The 18,719-nt window shown below is 40.1% G+C and overlaps 1 protein-coding gene across 8 annotated transcripts in view; it reads right to left on the bottom strand.

Moving 5' to 3' along the window:
- Positions 1-18,719, bottom strand: part of PCMTD1 (protein-L-isoaspartate (D-aspartate) O-methyltransferase domain containing 1) — a 61,227-nt gene that overhangs the window by 4,814 nt on the left and 37,694 nt on the right. For 4 of the 8 annotated variants that reach the window (XM_079902038.1, XM_079902037.1, XM_079902036.1 and 1 more), the window contains 3 exons: positions 16,811-16,913; positions 5,163-5,334; positions 3,529-3,652 (listed from right to left, as the gene is read on the bottom strand). In XM_079902038.1, coding sequence (XP_079758164.1) covers positions 3,529-3,652; positions 5,163-5,334; positions 16,811-16,913 — 399 coding nt within the window. The other 4 variants (XM_079902042.1, XM_079902041.1, XM_079902039.1 and 1 more) reach the window with 3 other exon arrangements.

The following is an 18,719-nucleotide window of genomic DNA, read 5'->3' as shown; positions in this document are numbered from 1 at the left end:
GGGGTAGAGAACAAGCGGGGATAGAGCTTCAGAAGCTACAAAGAAGAGAAGGAGTACTTAGACTTCTCGGGCGTCCCTGTGGGTGTGACCCGCCCACACCCCGGGCGCTCTCCCAACACGTCCACTGTCCTCCTCCTCTGCCAGCACTGCCTGCTCCTCCAGGGACACGATCACCACGACGACCGCCGGGACAGCCCGACTGCAGAAGCACCGACGGACCCGGACTGGAAAAGGATTCAGACCTGGCTCCATTCAGTCGCTTCTAACACTCACAGGTCCTCATAGTCGCTTCTAACACTCACAGGACCTCACAGATCCTTCTAACACTCACAGCACCCACAAGAGCCTCATTTAAACGTTTTTCTGATAATACGAACACTTTTAGACAATTCTCAGCCCTACTTATTCAAAAATCCCAGTATTTTCTGTACTGCAACCTCCTTGTTCCTAATGCTTCTAGTCACGAGAAGGAGTCAATGGACCAGACAGACAACACTAGTCCTGACTGCTATAAAATTTTACTGTGAATTGAAGCTTTCAGGCCAAAACGACAATGCAGGTTATCTCTAACACACACGTCAGCTCTATTTGTTTCCCAAAAGGTGGTCTCTATGTAGATTTTATAGGAACCTAGCAGTCAGCACTTTCATTTTTATTTGTTAAGTAAGACTGAAAAGGGCACTGGATTTAGGTCAAACCCCATTTTTAACCTACAAAACCGCAACTTCGTATGGCTCAGTGTGGTGCAGTTCAACAGTTCATGAAATCTCCTGACCTCTGTGATACTGAGATTTATAAGAAGAAATGCACATTTGGCTTCCCCTTCCTGACACAGAGCTCCTAAAACACGTGGAATTTCCTAAGTGATGAGAGCATCAAAGTGAAAAGCAGTGCTTTTTAGTGTTCATGAGAGGCTCCCTTCAACCACACGTGACTTGATGTTACGGGGTGACTTTCACTAAGCCCTTCAAGGTGCTAGGCTGGCTGTCGGGCACATCAACCATGGGATTAGAGAAATGGAACTTTCAGGCTACCCCTCCAGAGACGGGAAAGGGGCTAGAGGTTGAGTTAATCACCGAGAGTCGATGATTTAATCAATCGAACCTCCACAGAAGCCCCTAATGGAAAGGCTCGGGGAGCTTCTGGGCTGGTGAAGAGCTGGAGGCGCTGGGAGGGTGGTGCACGCAGAGAGGGCGTGGACGTCCGCATCCACCCACACACCCCGCCCTGGGCATCACTCCCATCCGGCTGTTCCCCAGTTAATCTAATGAGTAATCTGTTCTCCTGCATTCTGGGAGCCGCTCCAGCAAATTATCGAACTCTAGGAGGGGTCATGGGGGCCTGATTCACAAGTAGCCCGTGAGAAGCTGGAGGAGGACAGAGCCTGCAGCCTGCGGGGTCTGGGCTAGCACCGGCGAGCACCACAACTGCACCAGACCACAGTCTAGCTCGCTGGGGTCCGCAGAGGACTGCAGGATTGCTCAAGGAGGAGAACCCACAGGTCTGGACGACAGGAGGATTCGGCAGGTGGTGTATAAAGGAAACAGAGTTTTCCTTTAGTTGGTGTAGAGTTTTTCCTTCACCCCTTCTAAAGGGCCTGCTGTGAAATTTATTTTTATAATGTCTTATACCAAAGAAAGAAGAAGAAATATGACTTTAAGTTGAATAAAAATTTGTGATGAACCTGAGGAAAAGTTATGAATATATTTCAGTAACTGCTGACATGAGCAATTTCATAGCTACAAAATACATTTGGCAAAGGATTTGCACGTGTATTTTTTAGGGTTTTTTTGTGCTAACATTCTTTCATATTTTTATTCCCTATAATTAATGAAATAATGTTCTCTACACAGAAACCTATTTTAACTTATTTTAACAGAAAAGCAAACGTGTTCTTATTCTCCACACATCCTATTCCATTTCAATTCCTAGCTACCTAGTCCCCAAGTCCACCTCTCCACTGTTAAGAACTTGAGCAGGGGAAACAGGTGTAATTTACTGACCTTCCCAAAATCCCAACACTATTCTTTACTAAGCCATTATTACCTGCTAAGCACTTTTTATAAACACTACTTCATTTAATTCTCAAAACCACCCCAGGGCTTCCCTGGTGGCACAGTGGTTAAGAATCCTCCTGCCAATGCAGGGGTCATGGGTTCAAGCCCTGGTCCGGGAAGATCCCACATGCCGCGGAACAACTAAGCCCGTGCCTGCAACTACTGAGCCTTCGCTCTAGAGCCTGCATGCCACAACTACTAAGCCCACATGCTACAACTACTAACACCCACGCGCCTAGAGCCCGTGCTCTGCAACAAAGAGAAGCCAACGCAATGAGAAGCCCGCGCACCGCATGGAAGAGTAGCCCCCGCTCAACACAACTCGAGAAAGCCCGCGCGCAGCAACGAAGACCCAACGCAGCCAGAAGTAAATAAATAAAATAAATAAAATTAAAATTAAAAAAAACACCCCAAAAGACCACAAAATCACATGGGTTGTGGGAGGGTAAAATAACCCTGAAAATAAAATGAAATCTCTCCCAGGTTCCTATGAAATAAATTCATTTAGAAAGCAAATTAAACCAAGAAGTCTACTATGGTAAAGTTCTAAAGCTCATTTTTGGCAAAGAACTTTACTTACTGGTCTCCAAAGCCATGATACACGCTGGGCCAACCACGGCCGCGCTCACCGCTCTTCCTCAGGGTCTCAGCAGCCCTCAGGGAGCTCAGCGCTCCCGCCTTCTCCAAAGTCCAGTCTCGCACACCGCACACTGCTGTCCCCCCACTTCTCGGCCCTGCCTCTGCTCGTGGTCCAGCTCTGACCTGGTGGATCACAGGCCCAGTCCCAGCGCCTCCTCACCCATCCTCCTAGCTCATGCAGCGGGGTGACACCCACATGCCTACCTAATGGGAAACTCAAGCCCAGCCAAAATAAAAGTCTCTGATCTTCCTACACCGATTTCCAAGCTATTCACCCCTCAGTCCTAAACAGCAATAAATGGTACCATCACTCAGTGAGGGGCTCAGGGTAAAACTTTGGAACCCTCTTTTTCCTCCACCATTTTCCTACCTTCAAACAACTCCACCCCCATCAACACTGACTCTCTCCTTGAGGACAAGGCAAGTCTCCATCAGCTATCCTCTGCAGCCCAGCCGAGGAGCCTCAGCGACCCTGAAAGTTACTGCTGGTCTTGGAACGAGCAAGCTCTTTTCAGCCTAAAGAAAGGCTTTTGTGTCTGCTGTCCCTCTGTATGGAAAATGGTGCCAACAAATTTACCGTAATTAATCATTTCACAACTGTAAGTAACAAACTCATCTCTTCATTGACCTGCCCCTTCTTTTCATGCCTCCATGAAGGCAGCTAACAGGGTCTGGCGCAAGGTAGGAGCTTCATCGAAAAAAACAAATCCATGGAATGTATTACTGCATTATTTACTTAACTCTCCATAATTAACACAGTCCACTAATCCCAAGCACAGCTGCTGAACAACACAAGCCACGGGCCAGTCAGAAAGGCCCGGCGGTTACTTACGGAGGCCCACAGAGTCCGGTTTGCCACTGTCGTTCTTGCTCGGCTGCACGAGTGGGGCAAATGACACAGCAAGGATGTTTTTACTTTCCCAAGTGTTTTGTCCAGTTCGCATAATTTGTGTTAACTATTTAGAGGGAGAAAAGAAATAGAACGGCTTTATCTTGGAAGTGTGATCACCTTACAGTCACAATTTTGTTTTAACAGAATAACAGCAGTGATTGCTATACAATCACTTGTATCTGAATGCAAGCAAATTACTTTCGTTTAAATATTTACCATAAAATGATACAGGAGGAATCACAAATACCTGCTGTTCAAGACAGACACTTGAGCGCAAAAGGCATGACTTTGCAGGTTGTATCTGGGGTCTGAGGGCTTCTAGGGGTACTCTTCCAACCCACACCTGCCACTGGCCCCCAAAACACACGTCCCACACAGGTTCAGTTGTTTGGTTGAAGTGTTGTATTAGTAAAAAGACGTTTTCATTACTGTACCAACGAATCAACTTCATGATCTTCCATGGTGGTTATAAAATACAGATTCTAATTCTAATCCCAGCTTGACATTTCACAGATATATGTAATTAGTCACAAGGGGATTAGAAGTTTTACCCAGTCAGCAAATACCCACCATCAGTTCTAGAGAAAAAATATTAGCTCAGTACATGACTGAAGGAAGATGAATTAGCATCTTCAATTTATATTATAGCAATCAGCCTATTATATTTTACATTAGTACAATAGTATATAATAAATATTCAATAAAATACCAATGGGAAACCATATTTTATATGTTTAAAAACGTCTCTTTAAAGGAAAACAGAAAAAGATGATTAATCTGGGAGTCTCAACACTCCGGAAGCATTCAAGTAACATTTTTCCAAGAATGTGTTTTAATGAATGCTTTATATTCTTTCTAATAACTGACAAACACAGTACATGGTGATGGTGAAATCCTCTGACCTGCAAATCACATGTGTGAACTTAGGGGACCCTCAGATATACAAACTCCAAAACGACCACACTATGTCCCAGTCATCTTGGACAATCGATCTTCTACTTACAAACCACAAGGTGTTTTAAACATCTCAGATGTAGGTTAATATGAATATAAAAGATATTTTTTGCAATGTATATTTATAAAATTTCAAAGTAAAAGAGCCACCCATTTTCTGAATAAATTAGCATTTCATACACTTATTATACCTAATAATTCCAAACCAAAGGCAGACAATAGGTGAAAAATACTTTCAAATGCGCCTACGTATACTAAGAGAAGATCTAAAAATTTACTCGTTTCTGGAATGGAGTTAAGCAGTTCAAACCAAACCACAAACAGGATTTCCTTTTCATATGTTCAGCTAGAAGCAGTTACCACATTCAGTGGCACTCGCTCCCCTCACCCGGACCAGGGAGCAGCTCAGCGCGGCTCTCCTAACCCTAGTTAACGGGTCTTTTCCGCACCTGCCTTGGTTAATAGTCAAGAGCCCGTTTCAATGTTCTCCTCTATAGACAGATCTGTGAAGAGTAATTATTTCTTCCTTAACACTTACAGTGTACCTTTCACTGAGGTAACGCTTCCCGTCTTACGCTAAGTGCGTCTCCTACGTCAAGTGAAAGGACAGTGGAAGCTACCTGGTCTTCTACAGGCATGACCAGGATGCCCCCGACTTTCAGCAGTATCTTCATGTAGTGTTCGTGGTCCTTCTGGACTCCAGCCCCGCAGTAGACCCGGTCATACTGGTGGCTGTCTGATGCTATCTGCAGACAATTACCAACCACAAATGCAGGCTCACAGAACTCGAATCTATACGGAAAACAGATGGCATTTTACCTCATTAAGCAAAAGATCAGATCTAAACAAATTAACAGAGTCTAGCTTCTTGAAATAGTGAAGTTACCAAATTAATTATAAGGATAAAATATTATAAAGTTTGACTGAAATATCAGCTTTATGAAGTTTAACACTGATCAAATATATTGTTTTATTATCAGTGATGCATTGTACATTTTTTCAAAACATTAACCTTTTTTTTTGCCACACTGAAACCTTACTTAAGGCTTAAAAGGTGAATATAGTGAAAAAGCCATCACAACACCAACCTTGCGATGCCCACAAAGGACATACAGTAAGGATGAGAATCCCAAAGGTCAAACAAGAGAGAAAAGGCTTCACTCCCCCCGCTCTTTCCAAAAGAAGCCAGGGGCCAGTGGACATGGAAGGGCTTGTGCAGTCCCCACTGCGGGCACCTTGCTGCAGTTAACAGTGGCAAAGCTTGTCAGGAAGACACCGGTGCCCTTACCCTATGCTCTTGCAACCACTAAAGAGTAGGGAGATTTTCCTAATACATTTTGGCAGAACTATGTTACAGGGTTGGAAAAGAGAGCAGAATGAAGTGTTTTTTGGCCCCCATGATCTCCCTACACAACAAAAGAAGAGAGATGGATGGTTTCAAAGCAAAGGCATCTTATCCAGGCCGCCTGTTCCTGGTTACAGTGTTGGTTCGTTGTATATAGAGTTAGGCTTTTACAAACTATCCTATTTAGACTTCTACTTTATTCCTTAAGTTCTGGCAAATCTGAAAACGGTCTCTAAAATACATAATTAAAAGCCTAATTCACTAATAAAACATGTACGGTAATATTTTTAAATTAATTCATGAAATATCCTTTCACTTTTAAGTTGATTGATGTTAATTTGACCACACAGCAAAATCAGGCTATCATTTGAGGGTGAAGTAATTTACATTAAAAGTTTCGGCATGCGGTGAAACATGACTCTGAATCATAATCACTTTTATTTTGTAAAACGTATCCTGTCCTTTGGTAATTAACAGACTTATTCCGCAGTAAGTTCCCATTAAAATTCACTAAAGTACAGACACACTATGGTCATCGATATCTAAAGGAGAGTTTCGCAGCATGATGCCGTCCTCAACTTCCTGTCCCCTTGGTGGAGGGGCTGGGGGCATGAGGGTCAGTGTAGAGCCTGCACCCTCCTCTCCACACGGGGCTCCACACAGGGCCGGCCCCGCGCCACCGCTCCTTCTGCGGCACTTGCGCCCCAGTGCTCACGCCTTCTGGCTCTCCCCTCCCTCCACCGCTTCCCGCACGGCTGCTCAGCACAGGTCCATGCCCCTTAGAGGGCCATGTGGGGCTCCTTACGGTTCTACCTGGAACCCCACTTCCAGACTCACTCCCTGGCTCTGCCCCCACCCCACACACACTGCACTGCAGCCACAGGTTGAACTGTTGGCTTCTCATCACTTAGAGGAAATATTACAAAGTGTCTCCTGTATCTGTGTCTGTGCTGTTCCTTTGACTGAAAGGCCCCTCCCTCTCTACTTGATAAACGCCTAGCATCACTTGGAGACACAGCTCAGATATGAGATACACAATGAAATCTTACCCAACTCCTTAATCGGGTCTCATTCTTTCTACTTGCATAATACACACAAAAGTGTGAACTTACCTATTTAATGGACAATGTTTAATTCCTCTCTTACACTCAACACAACCTAGGCTTGTCTATAATCTGGCTTTCAAATAACTAAATAATGTGATCACTTGGTTTAATCATCTCATCAAACTCAAACAAAATAAGCATCCTTTAAAAAGAAAAAAGACCAGTATTTTCAATCTAAAAATCCCATTCTTATAAAATTTCATTTTAAATAACTTAATTTTATAATAATTTAAGCCAGTCTTAAAATTTTCAGGACGAACGTGAGCAGGGAATTTAAATTTAAAAATCTGAATTATTAAACCTCTTTTACCATTAAGTCTGTTAAATCAACTTAAAAATATGCTTATAGTTTAAAAGTTTCCTACTAGTTAAAAATACTTGAAAGCTCACAGAACTATTATCTAGCAAAACACCATTACAAGTAAACAACTTACAATTAAAACCACTTCTCATGTTCGTGATATTTTTATATACTCTCATCCCAGCAAAATGAATTAGAAGGAGTTTAGTGTCTGATTCTAAAATCAAATGTGTGACTCTAGCCAAGTGGCCTGACACTAGCGATTAGGACAATTCATTCCAAATACTGTTTCTGGAGCACCAGTTGTGTGTCAGCTGGAAATACAACAGGAAACACTCAGGCCTGCATCTAGTGGAAGAGACAACAATCTCAGTAACTGAAGATTAATTTACAAGTGTGATAAATGCTCTAAAGGTATATGACTCCATAAATAGACTGAGGATGCAAGGAAACCGACAGCCCTGGGGAGTGAGAGAAAGGCTCCCTGAGAAATGATTAAGCCGTGATCTGAAAGGGGAGACAGGACAAGCAAACCACACGACCCAAGATGGCAGCCACTAGCCACACGTGGATACGAGCCCCTGAAGTGTGGCTCGTCCACACTGAGATGTGCTGAAAGGATAAAAATCACACAAGATCTCAAATATTCAGTATGAAAATGTAAAATATCTCAGTATTTCCTTCATATGCGTGTGTATATGTGTATGTATGTATGTGTGTGTGTATGTGTGTGTATATGTGTATGTGTGTGTGTGTGTGTATACTTCAACAGCCGCATAAACTGAAAACACTGAACAACTACCCTTCTAACTCTATCACCTGTAAACAGGAGCTTCAAATATTTCCCTTAACACAAACTTCCCTTTGGAATATTCTCCTGGTTTTCCTGATATCTCTTCGAACACTTCCTCTGAATTTTAATTGCATCTCCATCACCTATTACGGGCCTCAAAAAACACTAACTAAGTAGGAGAGAAACATAAGAAACAATTGTTTTGTCAGCTGTTCCACCTACCAACTTTGAATGTGAACCCAAACTTGACAAACTAAATATGTTAATCACAAGAACCCCAGGACTAGAAGAGAAACCTGCACAGAAACAGTTACAGAAAAAATATGTGCCCATGGCACCTTCTATATCAATATGATGGTTCTTGTTTTACTAAATTGGATAACTATAAATAACTGTAGCTTCATGTTACAAAATACATGATTTTTTCCCCAAGTGCTAAAAAAAAGGCAAAACTCAAACAGTAAAAAAAAAAAAACAAAACAAACACTTTTGCCTTTAATGAATAAACCAAACCAACTGTCCTCTAACTGAAAGGTACTTTGTTTTTGTTTTTTTTTGAGGTACGCAGGCCTCTCACCGTTGTGGCCTCTCCCGTTGCGGAGCACAGGCTCCGGACGCGCAGGCCCAGCGGCCATGGCTCACGGGCCCCGCCGCTCCGCGGCATGTGGGATCCCCCTGGACCAGGGCACAAACCCGCGTCCCCCGCATCAGCAGGCGGACTCCCAAACACTGCGCCACCACGGAAGCCCCTGAAAGGTACTTTTTAGGGGCCTTTCTGAAGATCTTAAATAAGCCACCTTATTCTAGGAACGAAAGTCTTTTCCCTTGTAATGCAGATCTGAACAAGTATAACTGCTTCCACTTAGGGAATATTACAAAGAATCATTATAGAGAAAAATTAGACCTCTAAATTTATAAATAACTTCTATTAATGCAAATGGACCACATACCTCTAACAAATGCATATGGGTCTTTACACTTTCATTTAACAAATTAATTTCCTTTACCAGCATACTCAAATTTTAAAGTTTAACAGAACCTGAGACAACATTCCAAAAAGAGTAGAAGGATTGGACTATTTCTAGACACAAAATAGTAAAGCTTCAAGGACACATCAGGTAGAAAGGTGAATGCTTTTAAATATAGGCACAAAAACATCTAGCATAGTAATTTACTAGTTATAAGAAGCATGTCTAGCAGAGACAGTGTTCCGTCTGGGTACTGTTCATTACACTTAGAGCCATGGCTTCCCCTTCACCAATAATTCACGAATCCTTCACGTTATCAAAGAAAACAAAACAACTCTCAAACTGCCTGTACTTATAACGTTATTTTTTTAAATACACAAATGGGTTATAGATTATCTTTCCTAATAAAGGATTTAGAGATGAGCTTTAGTATTTCTGACGAGGTAGAGGTGAGACTCTTACTTAGACATTCTGTATTCTGATACTGAAATTATGGCTCATTTTTAAAATAGCATTTCATGTAAAGAAATTCATATAAATCCTACTAATAATATTTTTTCCAAAGTCTATGATTAAACTTTTTCAGGCAAATGTTTGCGGATGTGCTCGTATACGTATGAAGAACAAATGACTGATTTGAGGCATGGATGACAGCTACCGTGTGGCTAGAGTCAATTACAACTGCTACTAATTCTTCCAGTGTAAAGAAGAAAATAAAGAGAACAGTTTCCTCCTTCAGCTTTAACTAGATTCTGAAAGCTGCATCTTCCCCAAGTTTCCACAAACCTCTATAGGCAAAGGACATATAACAAAAATACCATTCTGTATAATCTGGAAGACTGTAGTAATTAACCAGAAGTTTTCACTTTATTATAAAATAGTGCTACATTATTTATAGATTTATACATAAAATCTAAAATAGTTTTTAGTTTAAATAGTTTAATAGTTTAAAAATAGTGAAAGAAAAAATCCAAATTCCACCTTTCCACATCAACCACACACAAATGGAACCTGAGAAGGGAAAAAAAAAAACCAGCAAAACAAAAATAAACAAAAAGAAGAAAGATAAGAGACCTACCAAAAGGAGACTTCCTACGTGGTTATCATTTTAATCCTAGAAGTATGGTTCTTGTGTTCTCTTCCAGTTTTCACACTTGATTTAGGGGAGCTCATTAAAATTTTATGTCTGTTAGTAATGTGAAAAGTAGCAATCATTTTTATCCTTTGAAGAAAATTTCCAAAACAAAATTTCCCAGATACAGATACCTTATACTCCTAATATTACACCAAATTATACTTCCTAACAAGTTAGGTAACTTAGTTACCTGTATACAAAAAAAAAAAGTTAAACAGTTCTAAAATGTAATAACTACAGATTCATCCACTTTAGACTTATAATTATTTATTGATTTAAACCTGAAAATCTAATGGCTTTTTAGACTCTTACGTCGAGAGGGAAAATTATTTGACATGCCCTTACTAAAATAAAATGTGCACGGAAAATCATTTGTGGGAAAAGAGAGAGCACAGATAGCTTGGTTTACGACATGAGCGCTTGGCCAAACTAGCACCCGAAGTCCAATCACTTACCTCAGCAGTGCTTTTCTTTACAGGTGCATGCTGGATTATCTTCATCTCGCGATGGACAGACGATTCCATTCACAGCAGGGACCTTGCCAACTCGCCCATATAATTCTTTTGATAAGCTGCTAGGAGACCAGGGTGACCTAGCCTTGCCCTGCAGCTTCCCTCTTAGATGGATAGTCTAGGTCTAGGAGCTGACTGAGAGTAGAAAAAACAACATTCCCCTTCAATACACCGTTGGAGTGGGAGCTGACAGTTTGCACACCAGTTTATCATGTGCCATAGGACACTATCATTGAAATTTCAGACTATTATTCCCGTGGAATACAGGACTTCAAGGACAAAGGAAAGAATCCTATCTTGTTCTCATACTTCGTCCAAAACAACCTGCCAAATGAATCACAGACACTTCTTTTTCTTAAAACACTGTCATAATATACATTTTGAACTCTAACAGCTAGGACTACTTCATTAAAACAAAACTTCAGGGCTTCCCTGGTGGCACAGTGGTTGAGAGTCCGCCTGCCAATGGGACACAGGTTCGTGCCCCGGTCCGGGAGGATCCCACATGCCACGGAGCGGCTGGGCCCGTGAGCCATGGCCGCTGAGCCTGTGCTCCGCAAAGGGAGAGGCCACAGCAGTGAGAGGCCCGCGTACCGCAAAAAAAAAAAAAAAAAAAAAACTTCACAACATTCCATTGGGAAGAAAACCCAAGGAAACGTTAATCTCTTGATCTCCAAGTACAGTTATACCATTCAAAAACTCGTACAACCAAGGATTAAGCTACTGAATTTCAAAAAATTTAAAAAATCAAAGACTTTACCTTTTCAAGTGGTTTCCCTTCCAACTGTATCAAACTCATTCCAGAATAATTCAAGCATTATTTAAAGCACAGTGTGAAGAGTAAACACACAGATTTCTCATTGAATAGAGCTTTAGGAGACTCCACAGGACCAAAAACAGTCTCTAAACATTTTATAGGGAATGTGACAGGTACGTCGTATAAAAGTGAGCCTTCATATATTTCAACAATAATTTCTTATAAAGTAACTTGGGATAAAAACTATTTTATTTCTGTCAAACAGTATGTTATTCCCGGAATAATTTCTTCTCCTAAAATGTGTTAGAAGCCATCAAACTTTTACCCATGCCATTTCTAACCAATGTTAAAATACATAACTGGTAGCCCTGATGACTATTTTTAAGCATTTTTCTGTCCCACCATTTCAATGTTTGTCATGATTAAAAACTGTGTTTACAACCTATAATATCTCTCATACAACTACCATCTGAACATTATTAATATACCAAAGTGTTCAAGTATCCGAGAACTAGTTTGAAATAATATTGACTATATATCTAAGATAGCAAAACTACTTCAAGTATGCCGTAATTCTCTTAAAGATGAAGCAGGACTGCTCTAGTGATAAACTCATAGAATACAGTATCATTTAATATTTTCCAATGCAAACTATATAATGTGGAAAAGGAGTCTATAATTAAAAATAAAATTAGGACACTAGACATTGCCACAAATCAATCAAATTCTTCTAAAATGCAGACAACTACACTAGCTCTGAAGGTAATTTAAAGTGTGTACCTTGACTGACCCTGAGGGACACGCTTCCTCTCCTGCCCATCTCCATCACCCATACCACAGGTAAGTCTCATTAATGAACAGGTAGGTGTGCTTTTTGATAAAAATGCTATAGTGCACGTAACCATGCTAACAGCAGTCCCTAAATTCTAATCTGGAAAAAATAAATAAATGATGGAAATAAAAGTGCTGCTTCAACTTTTGTATCTGGGGCCAAGTCGCTAGGCTGTAATTCATTGGCACAGCTTACCCCTGATAAATCAGTTTTTACATCATCATAGCTAAATCAGAACTAAACAAAGACTGGCCTAGCTGAAGTTATGGACTGTCTAACCCTGTTTACCCATCTGGGAAATGTGGACTCAATATTGCCTCTAGGACTGTGGGTACAGCACTTAGGATGGTACTTGGTACTTAAGGAACAGATAATACACATTACCTGCTGTTATTTTTATCATCTCATTACTGTCTTCATGACTCATTTCTACAACAAACTATGTAGAAACAACAGTCCCCCATTCAAAGAGAATGAAAATCTTCAATTAGGCTACGCTGCACTCATGTGGCTAATGACAGTAGAGTATTTCCAAAATCAGGTACAGCTTCCTTGGAGGGGAGAGGAGACAGGACCTATTGTCTCACAGGGAATGGCACACCCCAAAGCATGCCCTCTAGGGAGCCAAGTCGGCTCCGTGTATACAGCGTATACAAACACATCAATGAAGCCGTAAATAAATGCTACACCAATTACCACTTACTTGCAAAGCACTTACAGGGTAAAGGTTTATAATTCACGCTCCTTTAACTGACTTACTCTTCCAAGTAAACACAGCTGGACAGATTATTTTGCTTACTCTACGTGCACAAACACTGATTCAGATAACCTCACCTTCCCCAAACTTCTCCTTCGCTCATGAAAGCCACTGGGCTAAGATAAAAACGTCACGGAGCGTGTGTGTGACGGGCAGAACAGGAGTCGGCAGACCACGGACAAGAGGCCAAATGCAGCCCGCACTTGTTTCTGTCAATGAAGTGGTACCAGAACTCCTCGCCCACCCCTCCACAGGGTGTCCCAGGAGGCCTCTGCACTGCAGTGGCACAGCTGAGCAGCTGCAACAGAGCCCGCTTGGCCCAGGAAGCCAGATACATCCACTATCTGGTCCTTCATCTGAAAAAGCTTGCCGGTGTTTTAGAGAACCTTTGAAATCAAATGTCAGTTCATTAGGGAATTTCGGTACATGTATACCACAGGCAGAGCAAAGGAATAAACCACACAAGAGAACTCCCCCTTCCCTCCTATCTCCAAGTACAGTAAATTCAGGGTAGCCTCTCCAAATTATTTCATTTGCTGATACAGAACCAAGACATAGAAAGAAAGTTTAAAAGTATATACATTATACTAAGGATCTTTTTTCTGAAAGAAGAAATAGTACTTTCAAGACTCAGGAACCAAGCTTGCTTTATAAAGCACACACAGAAACATACATCTGTATATCGTTTTTTAAATATGTATCTTACATTACATAATCTAATGTTGAGTAGTTTACCGAATCTTTTCCCGCCTACTATGTTTGGGAGTTCACTATGATCTCCAATAGATATACATAAGAAAACTTTAAAGATACAGTTTAAATCATAAGTGACATGACAATACTTTCGAAAAAGGAACTGATAAAAAAGATCCAAACCAACAGGATAAATAAGATTGGAAAAGTATTAGGTTTTAGCTTTCTACTGTCTTTGTGTTACACACAATCAAGGATAGCCTGGTACTAAGGAACAATACTAAGTACTAAGGAATACATAAATAGCAATTTGTTTTCCTGAGTTACTTTATATTTTATTAATTAAAACGTATTTTGATGACCCGTACACAATTAAATGTAATAAAATTGCTTAGGAACGGAATTTTAAACATCACTTTCCAAAGCAAGGTTTTCAAATTTAAAAATTGAAAATAACTAGGAATATTATCAACAAACGCCAAGAAAAATCAAAGAAATCATCAAAACACAAGTAAGACAGGAAGAAAACTACTACATCTTCATCATTTCTATCACCAAAACCAAATGATGTTAAAGGAGCCCATTAAATGACTCAACTTTGATTACTTAACTTCCACCCAACTCACGACTTTGTGCAAAACGAAGCATTTCCCAGTACCTACTACCCCTTGTATGTAAGGTACCTTTATAATCTGAAGTACATAACCACTAGTTCAGGAGCGACTTGAAAACCAGAATAGATAACATTTCCAGAACTGTCTTTTTTTTTCAGAATAGTTTATTAATATAAGAATCTGTTTTAAAAGTAAGTTGTAACACTTCAGAAACAACCATATCATAAAGTCTGATTAACTAAAGTAACAAGACCATTAAAAATTATAAAGAAACATTTAGATCAGTCATATCACCATATTTGATGATTCACCATTTTATGGATAACAAACCTGTATAACACGGTAACAACAACACTCAGGAAATACAAGCCAAGGACATTTGATCATCTTACGATTACATGAAAACAATTTTAGAAAAAAAAATTTTAATTGAGACACTTAAATATATAAAACCTTCAAAATTATCTGTGTTATAGATTACTTAATATTTAAATTACATCAACACAGAAATACTTTAAAGAATGACATATTTTACTGTTTGCCAGGACCATGCCCACTTGGCAGCAAGAAACTTGACTCCACAGATATTGTAAAGAGGTACTTCGATGATTCAAAGTTCTTCCTTGAGTTTGTTCTGCCTGATTAATGACCCAAAAGTGAATTATCTGTGCCTTTATGTGTTAACACCTGAAATATATTATCTAATATATAGCAGTTCTTAAGATAGACCTTAAACATTTGCTTTTAGTAATATTACTTTCATATTTTCCAAGTTTACTTGTATTCAAAAGGTCTTATGTGTATGTTAAGTTTCAACATCAAAACGAATACTTAGAACAATAGAAATTCAATAAATTCAACAAAGTTCCATAGTTCTAATAACCAATATAAAAACTAGCCATGCCCATATCTTAAGCACTTACCATACCACTAATTATAAGACAGACGGAAATGATGAAGACACAAAAGGATACTAACATTGAAACTCAATTTCTTATCAAATAACTTGAACTCAAAACTATTTTATTTCTGTCAAACAGTATGTTACTCTTGGAAACAGAATACGATCCCACACGGTAAGCATTTGAAAAATGATTCAAAAACATGAATTAAATGTTAACTCTTTATAAATAAGATAAAGAACTGTGTTCAGCAAACTGCTGCAGAAAATTCAAGGGACTTGCTCAGATCCACTGGCTTGATGACAGAACCAAGCCAAAGCCGAGCCGAGCACAGCTCCCCGCTCGCCGCCTGAGGCCGGTAACACCCAGTCACACTCCCTCCTGCACTGCGGACTCTGCGGCACCTGGGTTTTCTGTTCTTCAACCCACCCAGTGCCACTTGCCAGGGGACACATACAAACTGGCCATGGCAAAGGGGACGGAAAGAAAAGGGCCAGGGAAGGAAGGTGAGGAGGAGCAGAGAAGGGAGGAGAGAGGGGAAGACGCTCCAGGAGACCCTCAAAGGCCCTCCTGCTTCCTTCTTAGCGCTGACCCCCAGGCCTGAACCCTAGGAACAGCCCTCAGCTCGGAACCCACCCCCAGCCCAGGTCCCCACCTCCAAGCAAGGCCAGGCCAGGCCAGGCCAGAGCTGAGTGAGGCCCACTCCCAACAAGCTGGGTTGGAACCCTGGACCAAAGCTCTGCTATACAGTAAAGGGACTAGGTTCTAAGCTTGATTCCTATCCGTTTTAGGCCTTTCTCTCTTTGAAAATATGACTAGTTGAGAGAAATAAATGCCCTCCAAATTTTCCAGTTTCACAAGAGTTCACGGACTTCAGCAGAAGCAGCCTTTGCCCCACAGTACTACCACTGCTGAACTTCAGGGACATTACACAGCAAACAGACTTCCTTGCCCACGCAAGGGCCAACGCCTGTGCAGTATTTCTTCTAAGGGAAAGTAGGAGTTCAAAACAATGGTTCTATAAGCAAATTTCTCAAACACAGCCCTCACAGAATATATTAATATACTTCGATGATAATTTCCTCTGGCTATATTACTAAGTAACTTCATGTTTTTAAGAAAGTCCTCCATATTCTAACAGGTATCACTCTTATGCTACAAACAAAGAGGGCAGACTATTAAATTACTATCCCAAAGGTGTGAACACAGTTCCCAAAAAGTATTCTAATGCCAAGCACATCTTTACATTCTATCTTCAGGAAAGGTACTTGTATGATGTTTAATGAATGCAACATTACCCTACTAATAAAGTGACAGTAGCATATAATTAAAACATAGAAGTTATTTATTTGTAATTCACTATATACGTACACAGAATAAAAATCACAGCAGTTTTCTAACTTAATTTTTTGTCTCATTTTATACCACACTGATTGTCGCTGCACTCAACTGACAACTCAGGATCAATAAACTAACAGCAGTGAGGAACAGACATGTCAACGCGTCTACTTATCAAGTGCTTTCGAAGCAGAACTATAGGTGTGAATACTTACTTATCAAAGCTATCACTATTTTTGATGAAGCTCTCCAGCTTTTCCTTGGCATACTCCACCACATCTGAATGAAGCTCAATCCCATGATTTATTCCAAAAGGACCTGCAATTGTAGCAGCAGCATTTATAAAAAATATTAAGAATGTCTTTATAGAGCTCTTTCAATTTCTGCTCATTTATCTATCACAGGAGCATTTAAAGAGGGCTTGAAATATGTCTCTGCTAGCCACAGAGTTAAAAGCTATATGGAAACCTATTTACACCGCTTTAAAAAAAAATAAGTCACAAAGAGTTCTCTCCAGGGTGTAGCTTATCTGTCAGGACAATACTGCCAAAGAGATAATCATATTTCTATATGAAGTTTAAGTTAATTACCATTATCTTCTCCTTTACCATTTGTTAAGAATTTGGTAATTCTCAAATGTCTGCATCCACGGGCTGACACAGGTATGACAGAAGCCTCGCACAGCACCCCCCGACCCAGTGAATGCTACTTTCCCCCAGGGCTGACACCACACCCTCTGCCTCTGGAGCTCCCACTGTCCAGGGGAGTGTGGCACCGGGCGGAGCTGGTTTGACTCTCCTGTTCCCGCCCACTTTACACCGCTTACTTGGCATTTCTTTTTGCACACAGCCAAGGATGAGTGACAGTCCAGGAACGAGGTACAGGGCAACGATCTAGGGACTGCTCCTTCCCCCACCCTGCTACTGGCCGAGAATGTGACCAACAGGATTCCCATTTCCTAAGGCTACTGTGCCTTGTGCCTGCCCCACGACCCCACGACAGTAACACACTGTTCTGAGCTAGTCATCTCATTCGTCCCAAACTTCTGAGACTGAGCCAATCAGGTTTTCCATTCTACGTTTTTGTTATATTCCTGTCTTACTTTGAGATTGGTCTCTCAGGAAAAAGTGTGTGTGTGTGTTATTTTCTGTATCTGGTATGTATCTTAGGAACTACTTAACTGGATGTGCCCCCTTCTGAATGCCATTAAAAATACAACATATACTGGAGTTCTACCGACCTCTAAGAACTTTAAAATAACAAAAAAATCAGTCCTCAATTAAGATTTTTGAATGTACAGGGGGGCACATGAAAATACCGGTTTGTAATCTAGGAATTACCTAACTATAAAAATTAAACCAAAATGTTCAGATACTATCTTCAGGTCAAAAGCAGATAAACCTACTATATTTCTATTGCATTTGATTAATTTAAAAAAAAACTGATTCTATTTGGAAAATGTATTCAGATTAAAAAAAAGATTAGATAAAAAGGTCCATCAGACCACAACACTTATAGCATTACCTTCCTTTGAAATGCTTTATACTTTTTTAAATAAGTTATTCTGATCAATGAAATCTTAAATGTTTTGCTTCTCATTTTTTGTTTCCTTACTGTCAAACCATTAGTCTTCATCTGCTAACTGGGACACCCATCCAATATCTTTTAAGATCTCTTGTAATTCCTTAATATTACCAAAGACAAATTGCCAAAAACTAGAATTTCCTTTTTCAAAAAATAAACGAAAATGACACCAAAAAAATAAACTTAGAGAAGTACACGTAGTAACGTCACTTTTTAATTTAGTATTGAATCTGACTATTCTGAAAACTTGAATTTCCGTAAGGAAACAAAAAAGGCTAGGAAACACTGAGTAAAGTTTTCCTCATTTAAAAAAACTCAAATTACTCTACAGTTACTTAACATTATATATATAGTAAGGAAAATATTGCTCTAGGAAATGAATCTAATTTTCCTTCTACCCTTTTAAGGTAATCCACTGAACGTAAAACATAACGGAGACTTTTTTCATTTTAAGAATCTAGTTATACTCATCAACCATCTGGAAAACAAAATGAGGGCTATATGGATGAGAGGTCAATAAAAAAAGGTCACTATTGCTGG

Source organism: Stenella coeruleoalba, assembly GCF_951394435.1.
Source record: "Stenella coeruleoalba genome assembly, chromosome: 17".
Taxonomy (NCBI): Eukaryota; Metazoa; Chordata; class Mammalia; order Artiodactyla; family Delphinidae; genus Stenella; species Stenella coeruleoalba.
The sequence above is the reverse complement of the archived record's forward strand: the minus strand, read 5'-3'. Positions and strand labels throughout refer to the sequence as shown.